Source organism: Antechinus flavipes, chromosome 3, assembly GCF_016432865.1.
Source record: "Antechinus flavipes isolate AdamAnt ecotype Samford, QLD, Australia chromosome 3, AdamAnt_v2, whole genome shotgun sequence".
Lineage (NCBI taxonomy): Eukaryota > Metazoa > Chordata > Mammalia > Dasyuromorphia > Dasyuridae > Antechinus > Antechinus flavipes.
In genome coordinates, this window is record NC_067400.1 from 422,829,064 (window position 1) to 422,855,041 (window position 25,978).

General features: G+C 33.5%; 1 protein-coding gene across 2 annotated transcripts in view; it reads left to right on the top strand.

Moving 5' to 3' along the window:
- ABCB11 (ATP binding cassette subfamily B member 11) overlaps positions 1-25,978 on the top strand; it is a 111,261-nt gene that overhangs the window by 55,229 nt on the left and 30,054 nt on the right. Inside the window, exons 13-18 of one of the 2 annotated variants that reach the window (XM_051986219.1) lie at positions 2,341-2,544; positions 5,643-5,813; positions 8,397-8,598; positions 9,534-9,609; positions 13,741-13,843; positions 22,538-22,696. In XM_051986219.1, coding sequence (XP_051842179.1) covers positions 2,341-2,544; positions 5,643-5,813; positions 8,397-8,598; positions 9,534-9,609; positions 13,741-13,843; positions 22,538-22,696 — 915 coding nt within the window. The remainder of the gene's footprint in view (positions 1-2,340; positions 2,545-5,642; positions 5,814-8,396; positions 8,599-9,533; positions 9,610-13,740; positions 13,844-22,537; positions 22,697-25,978) is intronic. The other variant, XM_051986220.1, reaches the window with a different exon arrangement.

Here is a 25,978-nt window from a genome sequence, read left to right on the forward strand (position 1 = left end):
TTACTTCTAATTTGGTAGTCTGGGGCTAAGCAAATGAAACCTAATCTTTCTTCCTATTCCTGCCTTTCAAAAGTCTGGAGGATAACTATCATGTCTGTTTCTCAGGTTTCTTTGCTCCAGCCTTACTTTCTCCAGTCCATTCAAATGATCCTCATTTGGCACAAATTCGAGACCCTGCTCTGGACATTCTCCAGCCTAACTGGACAAAAGCCTAGCTGGAAGCAGAAAGTCATGTTGGCAGACGTAGTCTGCTTGATTTTCAGTGACAAACACATTGGAACACATATTATTGATGGTTTCTGTGAAATTCCTTGTGCTGTCATACTCTGGCGAACTGCATTATTTTGACAAATAGAAAAGAAATCAGCAACAAAAGTGACTTCTCATTTTTCACGGACATGATGTCTCTCTCAAACACTTTTCATGGCTCTTATTTCTCTTATCTGAATAGCACCCATAGTTTACAGGACATAAAGTGGGCACTATTTCTACAGATTGCTGCCCCATTTTAAAATTACATTGGTTTACAATATCAAAGTGTCTTTCTATGTACTGTCAAAAAGTAAAATTTACCATGGAATTCATGTCCCAGTGTGGTGATTCTTATTTGTAAAGATGGTGACTTTTGACATTTGCATTTTGACTACTTATCAACGCCATCCATGGGCATTGAGTGTGAACCAGTAGCAACATATAAAAAATAAGGAACTTTGAAGAACTAGAGTAAGCCTGTCAACAGGAAAATATAAAACTATAAATCAAGTTGTTCTGGCCACATAGCAATGGCAATGAATAACAGAGAGAACCCCAGTTCTCTACTGATATTTTGAAAATATCAAGAAAAATTGAAGAAGGCTTCTAATACTTTGAGAAGACAAGAAGACAGCAGATGATGTGAGACTTGCCAACTCCTTTTCAGGGCTACTCATCCACCTTTGATGTCCCTCTATCATCCAAATCTTACTTGTGGCTTCAAGAAACTGTGGTGTCCATAGTGACCCTACCCCAGAAATACCATCTCAGCTGATGGATAAACCAGTTTGAGCGTAATTGAAAGTTCTCAAACCCATAGATGAATTAGGGAGATGTCTCCCCCAAGATGTTAAGACTTTCCTTGGTAGATTCGGTGAATGAGAATAATTTGTTCCAATAGCCATGATGATGACATTTGAAGCTGTAGAGGCACTTAGAACTCAGACATCCAAGACTCAAAGGTCATCCATTTTGTACTGAGCCATCACCAGTTGTCTTAACTTTTGTCCATGACTCTGAGAAAAAAAATGACACAGATGATCTTGCGCAACTCTGATTCACATACAAGTAATGACATCAAATAAAGAATGAACAACAATAGGAGTTTAAGTTTAAGGATAATAGGTAATCAAAATCCTTTGTTCTTCAAGTGTATCTATGTTGTCACCAATGTGAATATTCCTTCCTAAGAAGATCTCAACTCAGTCATTCCTGTCCCTGTCCTGTCTCCTCTGTCTTCCCATAAGTTCAACACAGTGTATTATCTAAAGTGTTAGAGGCTTTCTTCACAATCCCTTGATATTATAAAAATACTAGTGGAGCACTTGGGCTATCTCTTTGTTACTCAACACAATGTGACTAGGACAATTTATTTTATTTGGACATTTTCCTGTTGATACACTTTACTCTAGCTCTTCAAAGTTCCTTATTTTTTAAAAATGTCATTACTGGTTTACACCCAATGTGCCCTTCTGCATTGCCCTCTCTATGATATTTATTTTTAATTCTTTTTAAATCTTGGAATTTTTTAGTGATTGTCATGATTCACAATCATTTTGCTTGTTCTGCCAGAGCAAGGTTAGATTATTTTGCTCTGATGGAAAAAAACAAACACAAAGAAATGTATCCAATACTAGAATAAATACATTGAAATAGATGGTGAAAATACTGTCCATGTTTTGAAACAAACTATTCTGTACTTGGCAAGTATTTATTTCATTAGATTAAAGGTGAAGTTAAATTATTTTAGTGACAAACTCATTATATTGAATCTGAGAATAAGTTGATTATAAGGGAATTTAAAGGTCATCTAATTTAATCGCTGCTTGATGTTTGAATTCTCTCTACAATGTACTCAACTGTGGTCATATAGCCTCCCCTTGAAGACCTCCAGTGAGAAAGAATTCACTACCTACCAAGAGGTTTTATTCTGTGTATCAACATAGACAATTGAAAAGTCCTTTATAATTTAGAAAATGTTTTCATCAGAAATCTTCGAGTCCCTTTGTTCCTGACAGGCTGTGATAAAGTGTTCAGATACACATCACTGAAGGAGATCTTAATAGTGACTGTTTTTATATTCTGCAGGTGACCCTAGATGGACATGATATTCGCTCCCTTAATATTCAATGGCTCCGATCCCATATTGGGATTGTTGAACAAGAACCAGTACTGTTCTCCACCACAATTGCAGAGAACATTCGTTATGGCAGAGAAGATGCAACCATGGAAGATATCATCAAAGCTGCCAAAGAAGCCAACATCTACAACTTTATCATGAATTTGCCACTGGTACTCTCTGTCTCACATGTACTTCATCTAAAATTAATGAATAGCTAGAATTTTTCTTTCCATTTCAGCCTTGAATACCCATCTACATCTTAGGATAAATTACCAAAAACACTAAGGAATAAGTAATAACATGAAATAAAATTGTTAATGAAAATCAACAAGTCAAATCAATAGGCATTTATTAAGCATTTATGATGTTCTAAGAACTGTGCTAAATCCTAGGATACAAAGAAAGGCAAAAACTGTCCATGCCCTCAAGAAGCTCATAGATAATATTCAAAAAACTATACATATATGGTATAGATACAGAGAGAAGGCACTAATATCAAGGGGGACTGGACAAATTCTCTTATAAAATAATGAGAATTGAGCAAAGATTTGAAAGAAATTAGGGAAGCAGAAGGCTGAGGCAAGGATGGAGAATATTACAGGCATGAGAGTCAGGCCAACGAAAAGATGTGGAATTGGAAGATGAAGTACTGAGTGTGTAGGAACTGCAAGTAAAAAAACCCAAAACTTTAATCTTCTTCATTGCTTTAATGGTGATCCTTCAAACCCACATAGGTTACATTCATAGTTCTCTCTATTTATCTGAGAAAGTATTTGTCAGTACTGTGTTATGATTCCAATATAAATTTTGAAAGAGTCAAGAATATTTTTAAAATCATAAATTCACCTAGTAGAATGTAAGCTCCTTGAAGGCAATGACTTTTATTTATGCCTTTGTTTTCCAAGTGCCTTGCATATATTAGTTATTTAATAAATATTTATTTAATGAATAAATAGATTTTTAAAATACTAAGAGGATTTAAAGGTTATTCAATCCAACTTTCATTTTCATCTAATTGATTAATTGGATAAATAATAATATAATTAATAATAGAGTAATAAATAATTAAAATTTTGAGTTCCAGATTCTTTCCCTTCCTCCCCCACACTCCCATTGAGAAGGCCCTCAACTTTCATTTTAAAGGCAAGAAAATTTGGGTTCTCGAGGTAAAGTGAATTACCAAAAGTCACATACCTAATTAGTATCAAGGCCAGTCTTAGAACTCAGGTCTTATAGGTCACAAGTTGAATGCATTTTCCAACATACCCTGAAAAGCTTTCTTTTCTCCAACTTAACTGATTTTATTTCTATTCCATGAAACATGTTTCTGACTTTAGTAACTTAACAAAATGGAGATTCTCGAAAGTGACACTGATTATTTGAAAATAGCTGGTATATTTGCTTTAATGACTAACACTCTCTTGGTAGTTCATTTGTTGAGCTGTAATAAAGATGGGGCAACCAGACCTTCATCTCAAAAATTTTTGGGGTGCTGATAGAATTTGTAGTCCTTTAGTAAAACAATGAGCTAAGTACCTATTCAAAATAATTGGCTAAAATAGGAACTATCATAGCTTCACCACATCTCTGCTCCTTTCCAACTTTTTCCCTACCTGCTCTCCTCTGCTCTGGTAGAGGATTTGTAGTTCCCTAGGGGCCTTGTCTCCACCCCAAAGAGCAAAGTCATGAAGGTTCATCCAATCAATTGATTTTGTCTTAAATAATTGATATGAGGGATTTTATGCTCCTTGACTCAGGCCTGATTTGGGCTACTTGTCTTGGGCAATCACTAATTATAGCTCTGGTCATTATGGTCAACCAGGTACTATAACTGCCTTTTTTTTTTTTTTTTTAGAAAGAATGATTACATTTAAAATAATGTTATTGATTTATTTTTTCTGTCACTGATATCTTAACTCACAGAGCAGTTGCTATGACTTTAACTTTTTGTATACTTATGTAGAGAAAATGTAATGAACAGTAAAAAAATTTCAAGTCCATTTCTGGTACTGCATATTTTCATTCCTTTGTATTAAAATCTGGCTAATGCACTAGGCATTTGTAGTGTTTAGTGAATATAAGCAGACACAGGTTACATACTCACTAAATGCTAATTCATTCACTTCAAGTCAACAAGTATTTTCTAAGCAAATTAAAATAATAGCTAGCACTTTAATGCTTTCAGAGCATTTTATAAATATCATTTCATTTGATGTTCACAAGAATCCCTGGAGGCAGATGCTTATTATTCCTAATTTACAGATGGGAAAACTGAAGCAAATAAAGGCTAAAAGACTTATCTATGCCTCACTACTAGTAAGTATCTGAGGGTAGATTTTGAACACAGGCCTTCCTGACTCCAGATCCTTCATTTCATCTACCCTCTATGTGCTAATAGAGGGTAAATATACCCTATATTATGTAATACATAATTTATTTATTTAATTTAGTAAAGATTATTATTTATTAAGAATTAATTTATCATTTCATTTTATATTTACATATTCATTACACACACATATACATGTGTGTGTGTGTGTGTGTATTTCATTTTAAAGACAAGAAAATTCAAGTTCCTAAAAGTCACTCCTAAATGACTTGCCAAAAATCACACACTTAATTAGTATCAAGGCCAGGCTTAGAACTCAGGTCTTATAGGCCACAAATTGAATGCATTCTCCAATATGCCCTGAAAAACTTTCTTTTCTTCAATTTTAAATCATTTTATTCCTATGTTATGAAACTTCTCTCTGACTTTATTATTATATAATTATGTATCATATATTACTATATATTACAAATTACAGATTATAATTAATTTTATCACAATGAAAAATGATGTGATTGATCACTTTTTCTTTCATGGTATAAAGACAATTATGAAAATTGTTTTTACCAAGTTCTCTACTTAGAGAGAAAATACTAGTATTTGATTTGTATCACTCTTCTGAGGTGATTTTTCAGGATACTAATCAATTCTTCCTTTCACTGCAGTTTTATTTGATATTGGTATAAGTGAAGGATGTTTATATAGCCTGGCAAGCTTCAGAATAAAAACTTGAATCAATTTTTTACCTCATACACATCCCCAAATATTGATTAGATCATAACTTCTTTTTTTCTGAAAAGAGGCAATTTTCCCCCCCCAGGGAAGTTAGAGCTGGGAAACATAAAGTCTGAGAGGACGTATCAGTAATGAATGAATCTACTGAGCTGTTGTCTAGTACCAAAGCACACCTCTCATTTTAATTATCTTTTTTTGGCTTAGAAATTTGATACCCTTGTTGGTGAAGGTGGAGGCCAGATGAGTGGAGGCCAGAAACAAAGGATTGCTATTGCCCGAGCATTGATCCGGAACCCTAGGATCCTGCTTTTAGATATGGCCACCTCTGCCCTGGACAATGAGAGTGAAGCTATAGTTCAGGCAGCTCTTGATAAGGTCTGTTGAAACGCTCTGTTCATTTACAGTATGTAAAGAAGCTTTGGGAAAACTTTTGTATTCTGAGATTTGTGTTGATATTTAGTAAGTGTGTTTGTGTGTGTGTGTATTTGTAATATAATGGTTTTCTCTGTTTTTGGATTATTGGAAGAGAAAACCTTTCTCTCCAGGGTTCCCCAGGTCAGCACAGGAGAGGCTGGATTGAGATCCTATTCTGCAAGTTAAAGCTTGGGAGCCCAAAGCTTGGGAAACCACAGGGACAGCTCCCTCTTCTGATTTTATCTTCCCCTGTCAGTCTCAGATGAGGAAGTGATCATTGAGAGTCCAGTTGAGGAGAACATATGCTTCTGGCAAAACTCACAAGAACCAGGGCTGGAAGAAATAATAGTAGAGAAAGATAGAGAAGAATATCTTATTTCCTTTATTTCTTTTGCTGAATTTAATAAATGCTGACATTTTGACTAACATTTTACATATATCATCATTTGTGATCCTCACAAAAACCCTTTAAAATAGATGTTACTGCTATTATTATTCTCATTTTATTAGTGTAGAAACTGGGATTCAGATGACTATACAGGTAGTAAATACTGAAGGGATGATTTAGGCTTAGATGTCACGAGTCTTATAGGAAACTGCCTTCGTACACAGGCAGTTCAATTTAATAAGCATTTACTAAGTGCTCTTTGTTCAAGGCATTGTACTACAGTTATACCTTCCATATTTTATGATGCCCCCACAATTTGGAAACCATGTAAAAGTTTTTGGCCTTCCCTTCATACCAGAGAAAAAGTTTGAATTTTTTTTTCTTTTTCTTTTATTAAATGTTTACAATACTTTATTGTAAAAATTGGGTTAAGTATTCGGCCAGAAACTCTGTGTGCCTTTGTGCATTGTCTTTGGCTTTTGCAAAACCCCCAAAATTCTCATTTAATTTCTTTTACCAGCCCACGATATATGGAAACTGCAATGGGGAAAGTTTTGATGTGGAAGGGATAACTGTATAGAATTACTGCCCCCAACAAGCTTGTGATATGATAGTTGGGCTACAAACATATCTGTAGGCAGCTGAGAGGTTTTATTTCACTTCCTAATATAATAAAGTAGCAGAAAATGAGATGAAAGAGGATAATCTCAAACTAATGGTTTAATTTACCTTTAGTTTGAGGAGTGCATTGCTCAGAATTATATGTCATTACTTACTGCTAAAATAATCAAAGTGTTGAACTGAAATTTTAAAAAATGTTCAATCTAGTAGTCTATAAAACTGGTTTATCAAGTCTGGGCTCATGCCACTAAGAGATGGCATGGGGGAAATTAGAACTTGTATTTATTTTTTCTTTTAAAAAGAAATTAATCTTACTAATTAATATTATATGTTTAATATATGCATTGGAACTGATCCCCTCACTCCCTCTAAATGCCAGATGATCACATGTCACTATTATATTCAAAATCCCTGAAGAAAGAATGGAAATTATAACACACAGGGGTTGATTGTGGTGATCTTACTTGTAAACTTCTATACTGGATTAAGGGGATTTAAAGTTTATAGTCTCTGATTTTTGCACAGTAAAATAAAATAAATTATTTTATATATGTTGTTTATTTTGTTTTTTTATTTCTATTTTGTATATGTAATTGTCTAGTAATGCATATATAGCATTTTATAATTACACACACACACACACACACACACACACACACACACACACATATGCAAATATGTATATATAGTATCCCAAAATTGGGACACCTTTTACATATTGGGATTCATTAAATGTTCTTACTAATAAAGATATGCTATCAAAAAAAGATTAGAGACTACTACTCTAAAAGTAACTTTTGACTTTTAGTCAAAACTACTTTTAGTCATCAGAGCTAGAACATAAATTCTTCAGCGGTCTTCAGCTGCATGTTACAGAAACATCTAGTCCAATGGCCTGCATTGAAAAGTATTTGTTTTCTTTTGACCTGAACAAGCTAATGATATATTGAAAATCTCACTCTTATAGAATTTAGCAACTGAACATTTATAAAATTGAAATGTTGCCAAAAACCTAGAGGATTTAAAGTATTTGAAAATTTTTTCCTTTTTTTTTTTTCTTCATTTTCAGTTCTAGATCACTGGGGAGTATCATGCTATGACTATCAGAAAATGGGATGACCCAAATTAGTCCATGTATAGTTATTTCTTAATATTCTTACATAGCAAACTCCTAATTTATTAAAGTGTTCTTGTGAAATAAGAAGAGATTTGAACTCAATATTCCCTGATCTTTATTCAGTTTTCTATCATTAAAATATTGTACAACTCTGATCAACATAAAGACCAGCTATGAACCATGTTACACACCTCTTGACAGAGATGATGGATTCAGGGTACAAATGAGACATATGTTTGGACATGGACAATGTAAAAAATTAGTTTTTGATCATTGTACATATTTTTCATAAAGATATTTTTTATTATCTTCATTTGGTGACAGGATAGGAGGAAGAGAAAATTAATTTTTGGTCATTAAAAAAGTAATATTTAATTTCTTAATAAAGAAAAAATGTGATGTCCATCCTTTCTCAAAGGCTCAATGTGGACGTACCACAATCACAGTAGCCCATCGTCTGTCTACTGTCCGAACAGCAGATACTATCATTGGATTTGAACTTGGAAAGGCTGTAGAGAGGGGTACCCATGAAGAGCTGCTGAATAGGAAAGGTGTTTATTTCACTCTGGTGACTTTGCAAAGTCAAGGAGACCAAAATTTAAATGAAAAGACAATAAAAGGCAAGTATTCTTTTTTCCTTATTCTTGTGAAACAGGATTGTAAATGGGAGGAGGATGTCTCTCAGCATATCTATGCACTTACTATATACATGGAAGTGAAGATCTCAAAATTATTTAGTTTTGGTATTGACTGATTAGCCAAGCTGTAAGATCTCCAAGGTGTGTGTGTGTGTGTGTGTGTGTGTGTGTGTGTGTGTGTGTATGTGTGTGTGTGTGTGTGTTTAACCTAAAGCAGTTAAGTGGCACAGTAGATAGAATATGGTATCTGGAATTATTAAGACCTAAATTCAAATTTGGATTCAGATATTTACTAGTTTTGTGACTCTTGGCAAGACATTTCACCCCTGTCTGCCTCAGTTTCTTTAACTATGATAGATAATAATAGCATCTACCTTTCTGATTATTATAAAGATCAAATGAGATAATATTTGAAAAGTGCTTAACACAGTACCTAAAACACAGAAAGTGTTTAATAAATAAACATTTCCTTCCTTCTCTCTTAAAAGTTTGTTTTTTAACCAAATAAATACTAATTTCTCCCTTCACACTGTGCTTTGTAGAGTCAGCTATGTGTCCAGTTAGTTTCATCTACTTGACATTCTTGTTCAGAATTGGCTTTGTTTAATATTGCCAGTCACTCTTAAGAAGTCCTCCTCAAGTTTTGTATGCTTTTTATTATGGCTTTGTCTTCCTAAAGAGATGATAATACACTGAAATCTCATTGGCTGGATACCAAGAATTTGGCATTTTTAGTTCAGTGGTATAGTATATGAGTGACAAAACTTATTTTTCCCAATGGTGATAATAAATATTCTCTACCTAGAACAAATGTATATATTGCAGTTGCCACTTTTGACATCAAAATAAATGGTCCTCCTTATCATCTGTTCTATTTTCACCATATGCTAAGAGGTTATCCATGCTATCTTGTATAGGAGATGATGTGCCTGAAGAGACCACACTGGAAAGAAGGCAAACCTTCCAAAGGGGGAGTTATCAGGATAGTTTACGGTAAGTCTAAAATTTTCAAAATGTCTCCATGTTCTTTTAAAGCTGTATTCTTCACTAGTATATTTTTTAGTACCATATATCAATGTATAGAATTGTAAGGAGGATCCCAAGTGTCACAGCACATATCTATCAATATTCAGCAAATAAATGCATTCTATCTATTTTGGCTTCTTTCTCAAGCTAATGGAAGGTTTTTCTGACTGCAATTCAAAAAGTGTTCTTCCAACACCTATAGTACATTTATCAGGCTTTGTGCTAGGCTTCCAGGATGAAAAGAAACAATTTCTGTTCTTAAGGTGCTTCTATGGAGATGGAGAAAGGAGAGTGGCAGGAAATAGCATATATGCTGATAAGTAAATACAAAATAATTTACACTTTGGGGATATGAAAGAGAGGACTAATACCTGAGAGGATTAGGAAAGGTGCCTTGTAAGAGGTATCACTGGAGCTGAGTTTAAAGGAAGATGATTACTCTAAGAGGCAAGAGATGACGTACTCTTGATTATGTGAGGGACAGGGGAGGAGTGTCATAACTGATAAAAGAGTTGTTTGTTGAAGTCTAGAAAGCTGATAAGTGGAAAAATAATTGTCCTTAGTTTTTTGCTTCCCCAAACCAATTGTTACATAATTTTACCTTGAAAAGCAAACCCATGAATTTTTCCTTATTAACACCAAGCTCTAACTGACAGATACAAGTAATTTTTAAAAAATCTGTTGCCAGAGTAACACATCAGACATACTACACTCTTTTTACTGAATTAAATGAGCAATGGATGGTAGTCAAGATAGGTTTTCTAAAGATCTGTTGAGAAATTCATTATTTTCTCGGTTAAAAAATACTGCTGTTCACCCTAATGATATAGTCTGTGTTTTCACTGGGAAAATGACAAACTCTAATCTTAAACCTTAAATTAGAACTTTAAATTAAATTGCTCATGTAATAATAAGAATATGGATATAAACAATTCAGTCAGGCTGTATTTGTTATCAATGTACTATCGCTAAAGATTTTATTTTGAGCTAAAATTGGAGTCTAATAGCACAGTTAATGAAATACCAGAGCATGTCCCTCCCATTGTCTGCATTATTTCTAGGACATTTAATTAAAGTCTACCCTGAGAAAATGCTCGTTTTTTAAAAAGTCTCATTCCAATTGTTAATTGCTTAATGAAAAAGTTTTAAGAGATTCCAATAAAAATATTCCTTTTAAAACTGAGTGGGATTTTAAAATAAACTTATAAGTACTGGTCTGAATTTTTTAGATGGAAGTTACAATAAACATTCCAAGCTGGATGCTTAATGTTTACCATTTGTATTAATCACATTCCATAATATGCTTTTTTTTTTCATTTAATGAGTTCTAAAACAACAACCTTGTTGATGACCATAAAGAGGTACCTACAGAGAGCTGTATAATTGGGGGAGGAATTTTTACTCTTTGGTAGAAAAGATTAATTGAAATGAGTGAGAAGACCTAAATTGACAGCTGAAAAATATATGAAAGGTTGTCCAGTTAAAACTTTTCATTTTGTAAATGAAGAGATTGAAGCTTTTAAGGAAGCTAAAGGACTTTCCTAAAGTCACATGAGTCTTGTCAAAGGGAGGATTTGAAACTGATTCGAGCCAATTCTCTTTCCATTGTATTACCCTGCCTTTATGAAAGATTTTGTGCTAACAGATTAGACTGTACTATTTCAGTCCCTCCCTAGTATGATGTTAGGTACGTGAATTCTGCCATATCATCATGTCACTTGAAATTAGGGTTCTATAAATAAATCAGGCACTCATGGATATCAAAGCTCACAATTACATCTGGCATGAGACAAGTTAGGAGCTATTACAAACTTCTAAAGAGAAGGACATTGCCAGTTCTATCTTCGACCACCACTTCTATGATCATCCTCTCTTTTCTTATTTTATCCTTGTTTCAGGCTCTTGGACCTCTTACCTGCGCCACTGTAACACTCTCTTAATTGGTTTTTCTCTGTCTAATATCACACTGCTACCACTACTACTCACTGATATATCTTGTACCTTCCCCAGATTGAAATTTACTTGTTGGGGCAGCTAGGTGGTGCAGTGGATAGAGCATCAGCTCTTAAGTCAGAAGGACCTGAGTTCAAATCAGGCATCATACACTTGACACTGCCTAGCTGTGTGATCCTGGGCAACCCCAATTGCCTCAGCACAAAAAAAAAAAAAAAAAAGAAAGAAAGAAAAGAAACTTATTTGTCTTGTATGTTACTTCTTCATTCTGGAGAAAAGGACTCTATCTATGTTATCTAATATAAAGAAGGGACTTGGAATCTAAGAATAGGGAAGACATAACAGACAAACAGGGAAGAATATCTGTGGGCTTGACCAACTTTTGTCCCCTCTTTGATCCCAAGTAGTTTTGGACTGATCCTATAGATGAGTAAACATGTATTAAAAGAAAAGATGTTTGCTTTAATTTCACTAAAATACTCAGGACACAGAATGATCCGTAGTGTTTGGTAAATAGAACCTGAACAATGTTGCCCTGGATACTACCCTGCACCACACCCATGAGCATGTTTATACAGAGGAAATCAGGTGATGCAATCTGGTTGGACCATATCCTTTTGTTATGAGACAAGAGGGGAATCATATGCAAAGAAATATCTAGAATGACTGATAATTAATCAATAGATGGAACTTCACACACAATTAATTTTATCTACTTCTGTATTTATTCTTGTAGGATCGACAAATGATAGGTATATTTAAAAGTTCTTGGAGTCTGCTTACCCTTACATGGATAAGATTTTTAAGTAAACAAGCAAATGAATAAATTAAATGCATTTAAAAAAAGAAAAGAAAACACTGTCTTCGGTTGTCTTCTTGAGTATAACACAATACTTGCTCCAAGCTCCTAGCCCCACTCCTGTTCAGTCTTCAGTTCTAGAAAAAGAAAAAAAGCTGATTTCCTGAGCTGAGCTAATATATAAGTTTTCATTTCTCAAAATCTATATGAAGGCATCATAGTTAGTGGAATATAAGAAGTAAGAACATGAGTTTGAAACCTGGCTCTCCTCTAAATCTTGACCATGGGTTATTCACATATACCTCCTGGATTTCATTTTTCTAATCAATAAAATGAAGAGGTTGAAATAAATGACCTCTAAGGTCTCTTCCAGCTCTGAATCTATAATCTTATGGATAAAATTGAGACCATGTCTCCTAGTAATTGAGTGTGAGTATTCAAGTTTCCTACTAGCTGTTTGCATGCTATTTATAAACCTATCAGATCAGAAGATGGTGAGACTGTCTTCTGAGCCCCGAAAGCAGATTAAAGCACCAGCATATAGTGAATGACAATACTATTAACAATTTTTAAAAACCACCCTACTTCCAGGTTCATCAAGCACTTCTCTCATAATAATCATGTGGAATAAGTGGATCATGTATTGTTATCCCCATTTTCCAGTAATTAATGTATTTTCCAAATACATACAAAGATTATTTTCAATATTCACCTTTGCAAAACCTTGAGTTTCAAAATTTTTTCTCTCTCTCTGCCTGCCAGTCTCTTCCCTAAGATAGCAAGCAATCTGATAATAAGTTAAACATATGTAATTCTAAACATATTTCCATATTCATCAATGTTGCACAAGAAAAATCAGATCAAAAAGGGAAAAAAATATGAGAAAGAAAAAAATCAAACAAACAACAACAATAACAAAGTTGAAAATACTATGCTTTGATCCACATTCAGTTTCCATAGTTCTCTCTCTGAATGCTGATAGCACTTTCCATCACAAGTCTATTGGAATTGTCTGGCCCCCAACTTAAAAAAATAAATAAATAGAGATTAGCATTCCAGAATTCCTCCCAGATTAATCCTTTGTTATTCCAAGATACATCTTTCAGCAATCAGGTCACTTCTCTTCTGTGAATGCTCAAATGAATGCCTGTATCCTGGGGTGACTCCTAAATGGCCAGCTCTATCACAAATCTTGCCAGGAAGCTCTTTGTTACTAATGCTGGATTAAATTTTTGTTGACTAATTTTTTTTTTTTCAATTCGTGCTTGTGATATAAACCTGAGTAAAACAAGGAGCTTGTTCTAACCTGTCCAGAACACTTAAGTCTTTCATCTTTCTGTTTTTAGAGCTTCCCTACGACAACGTTCCAAGTCTCAGATTTCTAACCTGATGCAGCAGCCTCCATTACCTGCTTTAGACAATATAGCATCTGCTTATGAAGAAGACAAGGTCAGACATAAATATGGAGAAAATTAAGGATAAGCATAACTCACATCATTCAGATGTCATTTAAACGTAAAGCAGTGGTTTTACTTAGTGTTTCTACAATAAATTGCTCTAGCTCATACTAATTGGGGAAAGTTATGCTCAAGTACTAATATGTAAGAATTTTTTTCTGTTTTCAAATATTTAATGGCATTGAAAACTAAATGGACAAAGCTTTTTATAATAGAGGTTTGTAGTGGACTTTAATGAATCAATAAGGATTATTAATTAATTGGTAAATTAATTACTGATCTGTAATTGTGTTTCTAAAATATTTGAGAATGACAGAAAACATATTCTTCTCTTATGGTTTAAAATATCTCTCTAAAATCAATTTACAAACATTTGCACTACTTTCCCACAAAATTCAAATAATAATGAAGAAAGGCTTTGCTAAAACAAAGATGAACTTGAACCTAAACCCTATTGAAATGAATACACATTCTAAAATGGATGGGATCTGAATTAAAGTCTTTTACAGAAAATAGTGGAAAAGGAACTGAATTTGGATTCAGGAAGACCTGAGTTCAAATTCTTGCTAGCTCTGTGTCTCGGGCAAATAATTTAATCTCTCTGGGCCTCTATTTCCTAATCTATGAAATAAAAGATGGGATGCTGTGGCTTGTAAGACCTTATTTTGCTTTGCAACTTTGATTCTGCTTCACGGAGCTCTTTCTTTCTATAAAACACACAGGTTTTTGGGGAAATTTAAAGCAAATGATAAAGAACAAAAGTTAATGGTATAAAAACTAAAAATATAAGAAAAGAATCTAAACATCTGCACAAATATGTCTTGTACTTTATGGACATTGCTTAAGCTTGCTTACTTTTTGTAAGATGAGAACAAATAGTTTCTATAATATTTTATAAGGATAAATTAGAAAAGAATCAATAAATTATTCTAATTTTAAGTACCAACAGAATTCAGGACTTTGGGTTACATAATGTAAATGTTCATTTAGCATTTTTTCTTTTAACAAAATCTCAGATTCCATCTTTGTTACAGGAATTTAGAATTTGCCTTGAGTAACTGCGAACATTTGTAATCCATTATGAAGTACGGAGTAAATTACAGTGTGGTTTACAAACAAAAGATGGAGCAGGAAGGAGCATCAAAGTCTTTTATCTTGATGTAGTCATTTTACAAATAGAGGATTATTCAGCTTCTAGAGAAGTTTGAATATGATGATAGATCTCACTTTTCTTATAAGAAAAAGGATGAGTCATAGTAAGAGGAAAAAGTTTGTGAGACTCATATGATATTACTCATTCTAGATATTATATTTCCTTCAGTCTTAGATTCTTTTTTGATCATTATGACACTCTTCTTGACAATCACTGAATAACTACATTTTGTTAAATTTCATTCAAAGAATTATTGAGAGGAAAAAGATATCAATTCCAATCAAAGTCGAATCAAATTTTAAAGAAAATTCATTTCCAATTTTTGCCTTTTTAATGTTTTTTTTCAATTAGTTTTTTTAAGCAATTGGTTAATTTTAAAAAAGAGAGAGAGAAAATCCTTTATATTTGAAGTCTATGGATTTTACTGTAGAGCCTCAAGGTATAGCCAAGACCCTCATTCAGACTTGTACTTTAGAAAGAATGAAATGGAATGTGGTAGAGAGAGACTTGAGGCAGGGAAACCAACTAACAGATTATTAGAACAATCCAGGCATGAGGTGGTAACAGTATCAGTGAAGAAAAGATGTTTATGAGAAATGTTGTGAAGGTAGAAAGGAGAGGACTTGGCAACTAATTGGATTTTACATGGGTTGTGAGCCTATATGACTGGGAAGATAATGGTAACCTTTTGACACTAATAGGGAGGTTAAGAAGAATAACACCAATCACATATTTGTCCATGGCAAATGAAATCCTTATCTATTTGATTTAGAAATATCTAGCTCTACAAAATAAAATGAGAATTTATTTTGGAAAAAAAATATATTCAAGACTAAATGATTGTAAACTATAGGAATAGATCCCCCTTTTTTCCTGGGCATCTGGTTCTAAAGGAGGGAAAAGTCTTATTGGGAAAAATAAACTGAATTTAGTTATTTTAGATTTTTTAAAAAGAAATTTAAGACATTCCATTCATCTATATTCTTAAATTGGAACAAGGAATAGAAATTGTTAAGTGTGTATAACAATATTAAAAATGCTTCAGTTCTATGTTATAATTAGAGGAGAAGGACTAGAGGGAGAAAACAGATAGCAAAAAAGGACAAATGCCAGTGAGAATAGTGTATAATGGTGATATCTACAGTAATTGTGAAGCCTGAAATTGGACTCTGAATCCCAATCAATATGATACAACTTTTACTAAAAGTCAAAGGAATAGCCCATACCATAAGGTGAGGTGAGAATCAGGGATAATACTACAAGCTGATTCTGCTTGAAACTGTTCAGCAAGCAGAATCACTGTGTTTTGATGTACTCTGTTGTGTTCCAATACCATAAGAAGACAAAACCAATAAGAACAAATCAAAAATATTAATATCCTGCCTATTGAAAATGCTTGGATTAAAGCAGGCAAACTATAAGTGCACATAAAATGGACTGAAGATATGAATACTTTTATTATTCTCTAGTTATTCAGGTGTTTCAGTTATAACTCCATTTGGGGATTTTTTTTGGCAAAGATGCTAGAGCAGTTAGCCATTTCCTTCTCCAACTCATGTTACAGATGAGGAAATTGAGGCAAATAGAGTTAAAGTGACTTGCCCAGGGTCACACACCCAAGTAAGTACCTGAGGCCAAATATAAACTCAGGAAGATGGATCTTTCTGTTTCTAAGTCCAATGTTTTATCCACTGTACTACCTAGCTGCCCCTATTCTCTGGTATTCTGATGAAAAAAATGAAATGTCTTATCTGTTAAAAAACGTTTATTTATTTTTGTTAAAAAATCATGAATCACAGAAATGCATTAAAGACAAATTAGGGCAATTACTTATTTCTTAAATCCAGGTTATATGAATAAGAGCTGAAACTGAGTTACTGTTAAAAAAACCAGAGAGAAAGTTGAAGAATCTCAGCTCATTAAAAATCTTTACAAATCTCTAGAAATTCTATCTAATAATAAAACAAGCAACAAAAATAATATCAACATCTCAAATTGCAGTGTAGAGGAAATGAAAATACTTAAAATTTTGAAGAGCTTCTTTAGGATTTGAAAGCATAAATCCAACTAGTAACTGGTCAACTACAATAAACCAGACTAATTCAGAAAAGCTGGCATTTGTTATTGTTATCATGAATTCTTTTTTTTTTTTTTGAGAGTATTTAATAATTTATTTAATGGAGAGGTTTACTGGGACCAAATGGATCCATGGTTTGGTCCCAAGGCTGACCAAGACTATCATCTCAAAGAATCTAGCATTGAATGTCAGATACAAGATTCTTTTATAGGTTAACAAGAACAATGACATAATGGGGGAGGTACCGGGATGGGGATGACCTAATGGGGGGAGGCACCTAGGATGACATAATGGGAGGTACTGGAGAAGCTCCTGATATTCTAATGATGTCTAAAATGGATAAAGACCTTTATCCCTTCAAACATTAAGAGGGAATAAGTATAGCCTAAGGTCTAAGATAGAAGACCTTTATCCTATCAAACATTAAGGGGGAATGGTTATAACCTGAACAGACTAACTAAATAGGACAATTAGGGAAACTGAGTCAGGACATTAAAATGGAATTGTGGCATAACATTCCACACTTTCTCTCTTCTAACTATTCAAATCTTTGAATTACCTTCCTCTAGAAAGTCTTAGCTCCATAATTTTGACTAACCCTATATGAAGTAAATAGACCAAATAAAAATCAAAATAAAGCTAGAACAATGCAAGGACTTATGGCAAAGGCAAGTCTCCTTGATGACCCCAGAGTTAATCAGTAATACACAAAGCTCCTTATTACAATCATGTTAGGTCCTCTGCAGTTGGGGAGCATATGGACAGTTCACTGGGAGTTAGTTCTGTGGTCCTTTGTGCATGACTCGTCCTCTGCTTACAGAGCAGCAGGGCTCATGACAGTTGTGCTGCCCATTCAGAGGAGCAACCTGCTCCAGGGGAGAAGGGTGAGGCTTGGAGTAGCTCCATCTGTCCCTGCCCAGAGGAACAGACAGGGCTGCAGAAAGGATCAGATTTCTGAGCAGATTATGCACAGTTAGACCAAGGCAGGCAAACCCCAAACTTTTAGAGGCCCTATATCAAACTACAAGGTCCTTTTAAGTATGCTGAAATACTAATTAAGGACCTGGGATAACAGGAGTGGAGAAACAGGTCAGAGAGACTGCTAGTCCCAAGACAGGTATTCGATTTCTGGTTGTTTCTAAAAAAATAATCCCCAAAACTGAGTCTGGCAGGGCAATTCCAGCTGAATAAGGGATTTCAAAGTTAAAGCATAATCAGCAAATCATAGTCCAGTAAATTTAAGCAGTAGAAAAATGAAAAGAACTGTTTAAAGGACTTCCAATTAAATCTGAACTGTAAGATAGGGGGTGGGGCAGAAGTACCTAAGAAAATACTCTAGTTTTCCCAATTTCCTATTTCTTCCTCCCTTTTTTTCTCATGGAAAGGAATTATCAAATAACCATCCCATATATAAATCATATACATATACATAACAGACTAAAAATCCCTCAAACATAACAGCAATAGTTACACAAGTTTAACAATTTCCATCCCAAGTCTTAAACACACAGTAATACAGTTAAAATTCTAACAATTCAACCACTTTCCCACACCCCTATATCAGTCCAAATTACATCAGGAGCAGGGACGATGGTTTTCTCAAAAAACTGCTTCCTGCTGAAGATGGGTGGAGCTGCTCAGCCCAGGGAGGGGGATGGGTGTGGTGTGGCGGGCTGACACTCAAAGCTTGATCTAGGTCCCAGAAGCAAGTCAATATATCTGTAATTTGACCAAATCTAGAAACAAAAACAAATTCTCCTGTGGCAGAAATGGGGGTATCTATCATCAGGCTATTGTGGCTGGAAACTGTTCTCTTTCCTGGAGGCTCTGGAAAAAAAATCCAGGGGGGCCCAGCCTCTCCAGGCCAAGAATTCAGATCCACAGCCACCCTGAGGCTCAAAGCAGAGACTGGAAAGTATCTTATCTCTAATCCTGTTCATTTTTTAACATCTCACTGGGGAGCCTCCAAAATGTAATGCCAGAGAAACTGAGCAAGATAGAGATTAGAGAGTATTTAATAATTTATTTAATGGAGAGATATACTGGGACCAAATGGATCCATAGTTTGGTCCCAGAGCTGAACAAGACTATCGTCTCAAAGAATCCTGCTATCATGAATTCTTATGTATGCATATGGGAGAACACATTCTCTCATAATATTTGAAAGAAAGAGAACCTTTCTGGAGCCATTTTTATTAATTTCTTCAGAACTTGGTAGGCTAAGTTCCCTTCTAAATGAGTGGTTGTTATGACTCTCAATGTTCTCAGGGTAACTAACCCTAAGAGGCCAAGTCTTTCATGAGCCTCCACCACTGTGATTCCTATAGATGATCAGTTAATAACTTCAATTAAATTTTAGCAAGAGACTTTTACTAAGTAGATATAGTTGTTTTTTTTTTAATTGTTATGAAACATACTGCTCAAAGCTGAGGTATACTTTTCTCCTACATGAACAAAATCCCTAGGAAGAGTGGGTTCAAACTTAAAGTATAAAGATATTGAGGCACAAATATGTGTCAAGAAGATGCCTTGCAAGGAAATGAGAGTTGTTTTCTTCCTTTGTAGAGTGCTCGTTAAATTTTTCTTATGTGTAGCTCTCTGTTAGGCTCTGAGGGTTATGCTTTTCTAGAGTCTATAGCTGGCATTCTCTCTACCACATAGAGATCATACTACCTGAAATTGTTTCTTCATTTTGGTGACTATCTTGCTGTATCCATCTGTGTTTATGTTTGTTCATATTTGTCCTTTGGATTTTTCTCCCTGTTCCCAGTTGGATGAATTTTCCTTTACTGGTTCTTTTAGATGATATGGTTAATGGGAGATAAGGAGAGAGAGCCTAGATGGTCATATGAAAAAACATCACTGACCAATTATATGTGTGTGTGTGTGTGTGTGTGTGTGTATATATATATATATGCATGTGTGTGTGTAGAGATATACATATATATACAAAATATATAATTCACAGCATTTCACAGACTAAGTTACTGATAAGCCTATAAATCTTTGAAAGAAAAACAGCATATATTGGGTGAAGAACAAAAAGGATGTCCTAAAATGTCCTAAGTACTTAAAAAACAATTTATTTTTAATTAGATAATTAACTGATAAATCCATTCAAAACTGCAATAACATTTATATTGCTTTTACTGATTATCACAAATATTTTATATATGTATACACATATATCATAGGCCCATTATAAAGAGAAATTTAGAGCATATAATGTCCACATGGAATAATTTTTCTATATTTATGTGTCACCAAAATAATGATGTCAAGAACAATTGAGATAAATATGACATCTTACAGAGAGATATTTTTGCTCCCAAATAGAATTGAGAATGGCTTCAAAGTTTATAATGAGACTAATACTAAAACATTTTTACTAATAACTTGATGTGCATGAATAAGTTATATAGATCCATAAGAAAAATATAAAAACATACATATTAAGTACTTCTCTCTCATGAAATCTTTTAACAATATCAAAATGTTATTTGGACTTGATAAATGTAAAAATTTTAATGAATGCCAAGGAAAGACATTTTGGAGACTGAGACTAAATTTAAAGGCTAAAGACTTTAAATTTGAAATGAGATCAAATTGAACTAATGTATACAGGCAATCCTTATGTATGCCTTAATGTGGCAATACACAGCATGCATAGAACTATCAAGGAAAAATCTGATATTGTACCTGTCAAGAGACTAATTAGCATCCTAAACTCAAAGTTCAATGGGAAGAGCACATTTAATGCAATTAACACTTTTGCAGCCCCAGTCTGAACATATAAAATAGAACTATAAAATAGTTCAAACTAACAAACCTGAAAAGTGTCCAAATCAAAAATGAAAACAAAGGGAAAAAAATACTTATTGAAGGTTTGATATTTTTCCTTTCAAAAGGAGAAAGAAGATTGATAGATACTATCAAAGAATGTAATAAATGTTAAAAATTTACAGAAATGTTTTTGGAACAATCAGGTATTACTTTGCTGAGCCTTTGGAATTGTCAAAAATAGTGGCTTTCTGAAAAATCTGTGAAAAGGACTCATAGAGTGTAAGACTTTCCATGGACAGAACTCAATTAATAATACATAGAGAAAATATATTGGATTAATGATTGTCATGCAGATTTGTTTACAAGAAAAGGAGTGTTGATGATGGGAGCTGAGGACCAAGGAATCACTCTAGACATATTATGATCCTTATAGATCAGTGTGGATCACAAAAGGAAATAGTAGAAACTCTGCAATAACTGCTGTAATTGGAAGTCTCTTTACCAAGCATACAGCAGCTCCTGTGCAAGAGCACAGATAAAGCAGGAAATTTTTGTGGGTTGGAACAAATAACAGTGTAGGAAGAACCTATATCTAGTCTATAGAACTTAGCAAAGAGAATAGGAAAAGAATTTCACTTTTACCTGTTCTTTAAAAATGTAAGTAAAGAACAAATTCTTAGATTTAATCAGACATGATTACTATGATGATAATATGATAAGGATACTATGATAATAATAAGAAACTCTGATTATGATGAAATTTTTATCCCAATCTATGAGTGACTTTCCCTCCCTCCCCCTTACTGTTATTTCAGGGTACGAGAATCCCTTTGTAGCAGTCCTCAAAATTTGCTCTATATATCACTTCATTTTTTTCATTGCTCTTGTGTATTATACATGAAATTCGATAAAATTTCTAATATCAGGGGGCTATACTGTTCTAAAAGTTATTATCCAGTCCCTTGTTTTTCCTCCTCCTTTAGTTCATGCTTTAAGTTAATTTTCTTTTTAATTGTACTTGCATTAAAAGAGGGAGGGGAATAGGATATGATACTTTGATAAATGTGATATCTTCAGTACTCCCTCCAACAGTGACAGTCATAAGGACAATCTGCCTTATGATGTCATTAGATTTTATTTTTCATCTCTTTCTGGAAGTCCTCTATAAAAGAACCACCCAACATACTAGATACCTTTCTCTGTTTCTTTTACAATCTTGAGGTTACTAATTTATATTATCTGTTCATCTCTTTCCTTTAATTCTTGTTGCATGACAAACTCACCAACTCATATATTTAGTAGATTAAAACTTGAATACACCATTTTTAGGTGATAAAAAGGACATTATGCAAAAGAATTTACATTGATTCTTGCTAATATCTAGTTGTGAATTTAACTGTTCTTTCTTATGATAAGAGAAAGGAATGTATACCATGGGACTTTTTTGCAGTGAAGCTTATGGACCCTTTCTTTGGATAATGTTTTTAAATAAATATATAGAAATGCAAAATATTTTTTTAAAAATATTAAAATATTTTAAAAATCAGTATTAAACTTAGTAATCATTTTGTTTGTTAAAAGTCTTAGATAACAATAACTTTTAAGTATGTATAGCATAAGTTGTGAGCAAGTGCCCACCTGATTTAATAATGACAATCTTTTGTCCCCTTAAGGATGATGCTTTTGAAGAAAAACTTGAACCTGCACCAGTTATGAGGATTTTGAAGTACAACACTCCAGAATGGCCTTACATGCTGGCAGGTTCTTTTGGAGCAGCTCTGAATGGTGCAGTCAATCCCCTCTATGCTCTTTTATTCAGTCAGATTATTGGGGTAAGAGATTGTGTATTTTTATATTGTCCTACAGTCTTTTTGTTTCTATATCATTAGAAGTACTCTTTCTCTACGGTAAAAAATAGTCTCAGAAAATTGTTAGCTGTGCTTTCCTCTTCTTTATTGGTTGTGAACTGTACTTTTTTTCCTCAATAAGGAGAATATTCTTCCTCACTGAGAAAATATAAAGGCAAAGTCAAGCCCTCTCATTTGAGCTTGCATTATATTCATACAATCAAAAGATATGTATAAAAGATATCTGAAAAGCAATTTAAATAGTGGCAAAAGACAATTTGTCTGCAAAGCAATCAGACCAGAAAACAGAAAAGGTAGACTAGAGAGTGCAATGTCATTAGCATCCAATGGAGGCAATTTCCTTCCTTGTAGAATGGTAAAAGTGCAAAATATAACTTGGTATTCAAATTTTGAATAAGTTTTGTGCCTACAGTGAACACTCAGGTCTAACCTGAATGTATGCCGGGGAAGAGTAATAATGAGGACTAGAACAGAGAGATCCTAGATAAATGAAACACAAAAATAATTTAAAATTTTCATTTAGCCAGTTTCCATTTTTTCTTCCATAAAACTTTTATTCTTGCCCTGCTAGAATTATCAATGAAGTAAGTGCAATATAGCCAAAAAAAGTAAAATAATAAATAGGTTATATTGAATGTTTGCATACTCTATGCAGTTATTAAGCTGTCATCCTTGATTTTTATTAATATGTTTAAAAGTTTTATTAATCTGTGTCTGTCCCTCCCAAAACACTCCCTTATCCCAGTAAACAAATTTTTTTTTAAAAGTGAGAAAAAACAAGTCTCTTGATATATAGCTATAAGTTTCCCTCATTATACACTTCAAAAAAAGATAACTTTCCATTTCAAGATTATCACCTGGCAGAAGGAAGGTGACAGATTTGGCCTCATGGTTATTATTGTGTTGATCAGAATCTTTATAGTCTTGCAAAGTTTTTCTCTATAATGCTCTTATCACTGTAAAATTTTTCTACTACTTCTGCTCACTTTGCTTTGTTTTAGTTCATACAGGCCTCCCCAATTTCTTCTGAAATTGTCCAACTTGTCTTATGGCATATTCATATTTGTTTTAGTTCATACAGGCCTCCCCAATTTCTTCTGAAATTGTCCAACTTGTCTTATGGCATATTCATATGCCACACAATTTGTTTAGCCATTTCCATTCCCCAAAAGGAGAATATGTTCTTACCTTGCAAGTTTTGACTACCTCAAGAAGAGCTTCTATAAATATTTGTGTACATGTAAATCCTATCTTTTATTTCTTTGATGGGGAGAAGGAAGAAAGACATATACCCTCATCTATTAAAGAATTTAGTATTCCCATTACATTAGTCAAAAAAAGCAAAAAAGCATAATTGGAATCCTTGGGGAAGGATAGGCTTTAATATGATTCTCTGGTCAACTAAAGGTTTAAGCTCCATGGTACTTTTTGTTAAATATCTTTCTAAAATGAGTCCTTTCTAAAAACTCTCTTATATCTTAAGAAGAATGGTACAGGGCAAAGCTTCTTAAACTGTAGGTAACAGAAGTGACTGTGGAGGTTTTGAAAAATTTGGCAACAGCAAAAGATATCAGATATTCCACTAAGATTTAATTCTTTATGTATAATTAAACAAGTACATCCATCTCATTAGTATACAAATTTGCTTTCATCTTTAATAAATGGTAAAACTATATATATATATATATGTATGTATATATGTATATATATACACATACATATACATACCAAAGAAGTGTTTAAAAATAAATTTCTTTATGATTTATTATCATTAAATGTTGAGTTATATGCCTATTTTATATACTTATATACTCGAGTCACCTAAAAAAATTCTCAAGTGAAAAGAGATTGTGAGTTGTAAAAAATTTAAAAGCCCTGGTATAGGGACTATAATTGACTGATTCTCTTTAGAATCTTTGTAGAGACTCTGAAAATCAGTCTTCATTGGACAATGATATCTTGGGAGCTCTTCACATTTTTTATGTCATAGACCTTTTTGGCAGTCTGGTGAAGCCCATGGGTTCCTTCTCAGAAGATTTTTAAATGTATAAAATAAAGTATATAGTATTACAAAGGAAACAGTATTGAAATTCAGTTATCAATAAAAATTGTGGGGGTTTTTTTGAGTAAAGGATATCTGATGTAGAATCAGCTGCAGGTGAAATATGATATTTGTCTGAGTCTTTATTCTTCTCAGTTTATTTTCTAAAAGAGAAATCAGGGTTCAAAATAATGAAAATAGCCCACATTGATATGATTGTTTTAGAATTTAAAAAATACTTTTCTTGTAACAAATCTAGTTAGTATATGTTATTCTTCTCATTTTATGGACAGCTAAGTGGTACAGTGAAACACCAGACTCTGGAGTCAGGAATACCTGAGTTCATATTTGGTTTCAGACACTTACTATCTGTATGACCCTGGGCAAGTCACTTAACCCTGTTTGTCTCAGGTTACTCATCTTTGATTAGCTGGAAAAGGAAAAACCATTCTAGTATCTTTGCCAAGAAAACCCCAAATGGGGTCATGAGGAGCCAGACATAATTGTACAACAACATTATCCCCATTTTACTGATGAGAAAATTTAGTCAGAGACATTGTTATCCAATCATACAATACAGTAATAAAATTGAAATTAATATAGCATTTTTTGTTTTGAAAATCATTTTTTCCACATCTGTATACATAGGTGTTTACTACTTATGGGCTTGAAAAATGTATTCTCATTATAAATTCAGAATGGAATTATTAATGTCAAGTATGTTCCTATGACACATAAATTAGCTCATCTGAGAATCACAGCAATACTATGACATCAGTACAAGTCTTATTATATCTCCTTTCTACATGAGGAAACTGAGGCTCTGAGAAGTTGTGACTTGCCCACAGTAAACACTGCATGTAGGATTAGAACCCACAGCTTTCTCATTTGAAGTTTGATGAGTTATTCTTGTTTGTTTCTCCATAAATAAGACATTTTAGAGCTTAGACTTCATTTCATGTTTTTTGCTTCACTTCCAGTATTCTTTGCATTATACCAAAACCCAACTTTTGATAGTTTGGATTAGCTGATAAAAAAAGATGAATCACAAAATATTAGCACTGGAAGGAAACTTCAAGTTCATGTAGTCCAAGCCTCTCATTTTACAGATGAATAAACAGAAATCCAAAAGGAGTAAAATGCCTTAATTAAGGCATAATGATGATAATAAAGGGAATAATTTATACAGGAAGGAACCGGATTAT